Here is a 6,000-nt window from a genome sequence, read left to right as displayed (position 1 = left end):
TTCCTCCTTTCATGGGCAGGGAGGAGGGGTACTATGAATATTCAGTGTCGCATATACTGTCTTTCATGGTTGATATGTTGCTTGGTTTTGCGGAATTGATTTTCTAAAAGTAGTACTTGAATTTGAGTCCCAACTTTGTCACTGAATAGCTGTGTGATCCAGACAAGTCACCTCATTGCTCAAGGCAGAACCATAACTAAGGTGCTTTCATGGGACAATAGGATCGTAGATTTAGAGCTAGAAGGAACCCTTTGAGGTCATCTAGCTCAAGTTCTTCATTTTACAGATGAGGAAACAGGAGCCCAGAAAGGTTGAGTAATTTATCCAATGTCATACAGACAGTAGGTTTCAGATGTAGGATTTGAGGCCAGGTCCTAAGACTCCAGAGCCAATGATATTTCCACTGTATACAATGCTTAAGGCACCAAATTTAGAGGGCACCAAAATTAGGGGCACTAACTATATTTGTAATTTTTAGGAGTATAGAAACAGAGTTTACACCTAATTAGCAAGAATAATTATTTAAAATAGAAAGCTACAAGATGGTAGAATGGAGGGAACTCCTTTTCACATATACCCTGTTTCTCTCCCCAGCCTATGAGTCAGTGGAGGGCATTCTGAGCTTCTCACGTCTCATGCCGTATCACCATGTTATGCCCTGGTTTCTACAAGTATGAAGATTCCTAGTCATAGGTCGATCTCAGAGCCTGTTTTCCTACAGGCTAAATAAGAGTATCAGGCTTTAGAAATGATTTCAAAAGTCCTTTCCATTAATGACACTCTACAACTATTTTTTTGTCTTTGGTGATATTTGTTGTAGTTCATATCACACTAGAATTTGCCACCATGCTTACTGTATATCTGATTGGGTAGTAAATATTTCATCAATCGAAGTTTCTGGAGCCATTCAATGAACTGGGAGTAGCCCTTCCTCTCTCTTTCTGTAGTGATCATTTTTATAGATGTCTCTGGCAAGTCCAAAGTCCCCAGTTTTCACTCTCTGGGATGGACTGGTATAATGGTTCATTGACACAGAGCAGTTCCAAGCAGCCTGTTCTCCGATGTGGAAAGGAAAATCATGACCAGAAACCATGATGAGAGCAGAGAGCTAATTCAGCAGTTGTAGTCCATAGACCTCACCTTCAAAAATACTCCACCAAAAACGACAAGGCCAAGTTTCTCCCTGACCTTCACTACCTTCACTAGGACATAGATCAATAATTCACAAACTTTTTGGTCTTACGATCCCTTTATACTCTTAAAAATTCCTGAGGACCCTAAAGAGCTTTTGTTTATATTTGTCATATTTATCAATTTTTATCATATTATAAAACAGAACTGATAAATCTTTTAAATATTTATTAATTCATTTAAAAATAATAATCAATGTGCTACCTGTTAATATAAATATTTTTATGAAAAATAACCATGTTTAAAAAAAACTTCATGATAAGAATGGCAATTTTAAAAATTATTACAAGTCTCTTTAATATCTACCATAATGGAAGACAGTAGGATTCTCATACCTGCTTCTGAATTCAATCTGTCGCAATACGAAGGTTTGACAGAAGTAATGAAGAAAATCTTGCCTCACGCAGAGAAGTAGTTGGAAAAGGGAAGACAATTTTAATAGGCAAATAACATCTTGACTTCTAAGGATGTTTTAGAAAGGGTTTCAGGGACCCCTGGTCATACAAGGACTACATTTTGAGAACTGTAAAATAAATCATTATAAAAACCTTTTGGGGAAAGCTCATCCATGTTCTAACACAAATTTAAGTAATGAATTAATCTTGTATAACTCACTCAAACCTGACGTGAGACCATGGGGCCAGCATTCTTAATAAATACATGTAGATACACCCAAATAGTGTCCAGGCAACATTGTACCTGTTGATGAAGTGCAGTTGTTCTAAGTAGACACATCCTTTTGATATGGCTACACAGAGGTTCACAAGGTCATCCAAAACGAGAGCAGGACCTCAGAACTGCAGGAAATGAATAGAAACTAACTCCTAAAAACGACTTGGTAAGTAAGACTATTAGAATTCAAATAAGAAGAGAATGATTGGTTCAACAAATGCACATAATCTGTGCCAACATATGATGATGATGATGATGATCACAGCTAGGATTTATATAGCATTTTAAGGTTTCCGCAGCATTTTCCGTAAGTTAACTCATTTGATACAACAACTTTGTGAGAAAGATGCTATTGTCACCCCCAGTTTGCAAATGAGGAAACTGAGACACAGAGAGGTTAAGTGACTTGCCTAGGGTCACGTAGCTAGTAAGTGTCTAAGGCTAGATTTGAACTTGAGTCTACATAATAAGTCAAGCTGATAACCATGCTCTAACTCTATGATCTCACGCTCCTAATTGGGTCCGCTCATGAATAATTTCCAGACTCCAGCTGCATTTTTGTTTGTTCTACTGTCCATATGCCTATCAAATTTCTACACTTCAGCACTTGGTTGTATTGTTAGTAAAAATCCATAAGAGAGATGATAGTATGTGTAGTTTCTTATCTTATACTTCTGATGTAAACATAAGCGGATCCTACCTTTTCCAAGCTATATGACATTAGTCTGTCATGGAATCTGGGCTACGTCTCTTCAAAGGAGTGACTAGCGCAAGAAGAATGTCTTGACTGCCTATATTTTGTGAGTATACTTCCTTCCTAGGAAAGTGTTTTTCCTCCCCATGGTGACCACCAGTTCTAAGTCATCTCAGTCCTCTGCTGGCCCATGCCATTACAGTGTAACCATCATCCTCAGGGTCCCGTCACTGTAATGCTCCCCTCTTGGTCCTACCTCTCTTTCAAATCCCATGGGAGCAAGAGCTAAACCACCCCTGTCCTAGCATGAATGCATCTATGATCAAACTCTACTCTGGACCACCACCAATTCCCCAAACCCTAATTCCAACTGTTTTTGACCCAAGTAAAAACATTTCTAGTTATGGCTCTACTTCTCTTACTTTATCTCATTTATTTTCATGTCAGAACTATAAAGCAAGCAACTTCAGGTCCCATCACCTACATTTTACAAATGAGCAAAGTATCCCAGGAAGGGATTAAGTGCCTTCTCCAAGTACACGTGGCAAATTTGGGTAGATCTCTTACAGGGTTAGAAAAACCAGTATTTTGAATTGCCAGGGCACTCTACTGCTCTTAAAAAAATAAATAGTAGGCTCACCTTTCTTCAAGATGTCAGAAATGTGAGGTCAGTTTTCTAATGGGTCTAATCTAATGAGTACCTGAAAGCAAGTCAGGAGTACATTACAGAATGGTCTGTGGAAGATGGCATAGCTTAGTGGAAAGAAGGCAAGGCTGTCTTTCATCCTGGAGATGCAGTCAAGACATTTAACCTCTCTGGGCTTCAGTTTCCTCACTGATAAAGTGAGAGTCGACTGGATGATCTATAAATTCTCTCCTTGATCAATGTTACCACGTAATGTATGAGTTCAAAAATCAATTAGCTTTCCGACTTTAGACAATACCAACATGAGATTTTTTACAAGGCAGGAAACAAAGTCAATGAGTGAATACAAATTATCTCCAATTCAAGACCAACATCATGAACCACATTTTTACCGTTGTTGCATATGCTTTGCGTAAGTATGTGAGAAGTGCTCCTCCTTCCCTCAGTTCCATGATGATATATTGGCGTTCACTGAACAAACTCTGGGTTGTTTCAGAAAGTTAGTGTGAGCAGACTTGCTGAGAAGATACGGGCACAACATGTCATTCTCGTTTAAAAAATAACAACACTAAAACCCCAGGCTTCTAGAAGCTATTCAAATACCTTAATTTTCTCTGAAGAGTATTTCAGCATCCCCAACCCCCCGCCCCCCAACCACCATTCATTTCTCCTTATAAATGAAAGCCTTACATGCAATATACTGTTCTTGGTCTGTATCCTTAAGAAAGTATATGGCACCCCCTAGTGGCCACTGGTGTTTATAAAAATAGGTTGATTCCTTGGAACACCCAAACTTTGCCCAAAGATTTCAACCTTGTGAAGAGAAAAACGCATTCTTTGAGTTCCCTCAATATCTTTCATCCCAGAATCTTGAAAAGCAAGTCTATTTAGTTCTTAAAAATATAAGTATATCTTACGTTTTCATCATTTTATAAAAGGGCTAGAGACTTTCCCAAAATATGAAAACAAGCAAAATAGCAGCAGTAATATTCTTCCATTCATGTTTCTACATGGGATTAGAACTTATAATTCCTAATTCCCCTTAGTCATTACTTCCTAATTTCTCTGATTGCTGAAATAACTTGATGTCCATAGGTAGTTTCCATTGCTTCAAATTCATTACTAAGTGTGGGTGGTGGTGGTCTGTGTATGTGTGTGTGTGTGTGTGTGTGTGTCTGTCTGTCTGTCTGTCTGTCTGTCTGTCTGTGTCTGTGAGTGACTGTCAAAAATACTACTCTTTATAGAAATCTTGCAACAAAGCCATAACTAGCATGGGGCAAATGAGGCTTTGCTTCCAGGCACTGATATCCAGGGGGAGGAAGAGGAGTAGTTATATCCTAGAGTGAGAGCTAGGTATTCTTTTTTTCTCAAGACCTTCTCACAGTCTTATCTACCACATAGCTCAGCTATACCAGGGCCATCATCCCTAGAATCCCTTCAATCTGGTGCCCATCTGTGAGCACTCCTATAGGGATAAAGATCAGTCTTCTCACTCTTAGTGTGAAACCATACCTGTAGTCAGAATATTTTCTGGGTCACCACCGCTTTTTCACTTCCTCCCTCAGTTTCAACGATTTTTGTTCCAAGCAAAAAATTCATAGTTATCCCTCTACCTTGCAGATGACTACTGCCCTTAAATTTTTACCAGCACCATCTATGCTTACTAGTACACTCTTAGCTGTCTTTTCCTATTTTTCTCATTTTTATCTGTTTAAGGAAACATAAGACCATGCTAACATTTCACTAACTTCAGAAGTTCAACACATACACAAACGCTCCTTCAAACTAATGAAAAGACAAGAGAAGGAGGGACAAAGTTGATGGGATTTCAATTCTTTTAGACCGATTGAGTGATTTCCAGGTACAGAACACTCCCCTATCTCTTGTCGTTGGTGTGCTCTATTGCCTCAATTCACTGAAGATATGAAAAATGAGAGATAATTCAACAGGCTTCCTGAGTGTGTCAAAGGAAACTAGTTTCAGAACTGTTACCTCATCAGGTATGCCTCTTTCAGGAAGTTAACCTTCTCCTGATCTATTGAGCTTTTCTTTACAGTTTGCTCAGCGTAGGATCAGATGACTAGTTAGTGTAACTTGATCACTATCTGTAACTTACCCTGATGGAAGTATAATGGATTAATGTCAATCTTTCTTTGTAATACCCAAGCTTAAAGCAAAAGAAAAGTTTGCTTAAGAAAGCATATTGGGCTAAGGAAAAAGAAAGAAGTTTCAGATAAAATATCTGGTATTTTGTACTGTGTACCAAAAGAAACTAATTGTAAAGATGAAAGTTAGCTGGTCACTTCTTGATTTTAAAAAAAACTTTCACTACGCTTTTACAATACACAGGTCCTTGATGAAGAACTGTCCTAAAGTCAATTAAATTTGAATCAGCAAACATTATTTAGTGCTTATGGTGTACAAGGAACTGAGCTAGGCAATAGCAACTCAAACTAGCCAGTTTTCCCCAAAATGGAAGGCTTTTGATATGGAGTGAAGCAAAAATAGAATATTATGAGAAAAGCAAGATTTTTTTTTATTTTAAATTTCAGTTCTCTGAAGTAAGTTATTTATTTAACAGGTAACTACTGTGACAATGTGGAATAGTGGATCAAGTGTTAAACATAACACCAGAAAACCTAGGTTTAAATACTGCCTCTAGGGGCAGCTAGGTGGCACAGTGAATTCTCCTGGAGTCAGGAGGACCTGAATTAAAATCTGACCTACAACACTCGACACTCACTAGCTGTATGACCTTGGCCAAGTTATTTAATCACAATTGCTTAGCTTTTCCCCC

General features: G+C 38.2%; 1 protein-coding gene across 1 annotated transcript in view; it reads right to left on the bottom strand.

Annotated features, from left to right (window-relative positions):
- Window positions 1-850: 850 nt before the first annotated feature.
- The window catches only part of ROS1 (ROS proto-oncogene 1, receptor tyrosine kinase), a 101,174-nt gene continuing 96,024 nt past the window's right edge, over window positions 851-6,000 (bottom strand). Inside the window, 5 exon segments of the mRNA XM_036768255.1 lie at window positions 851-1,051; window positions 1,884-1,988; window positions 3,596-3,669; window positions 3,672-3,721; window positions 5,196-5,263. Coding sequence (XP_036624150.1) covers window positions 851-1,051; window positions 1,884-1,988; window positions 3,596-3,669; window positions 3,672-3,721; window positions 5,196-5,263 — 498 coding nt within the window.

This window comes from Trichosurus vulpecula, chromosome 7 (assembly GCF_011100635.1).
Source record: "Trichosurus vulpecula isolate mTriVul1 chromosome 7, mTriVul1.pri, whole genome shotgun sequence".
Taxonomy (NCBI): domain Eukaryota; kingdom Metazoa; phylum Chordata; class Mammalia; order Diprotodontia; family Phalangeridae; genus Trichosurus; species Trichosurus vulpecula.
The sequence above is the reverse complement of the archived record's forward strand: the minus strand, read 5'-3'. Positions and strand labels throughout refer to the sequence as shown.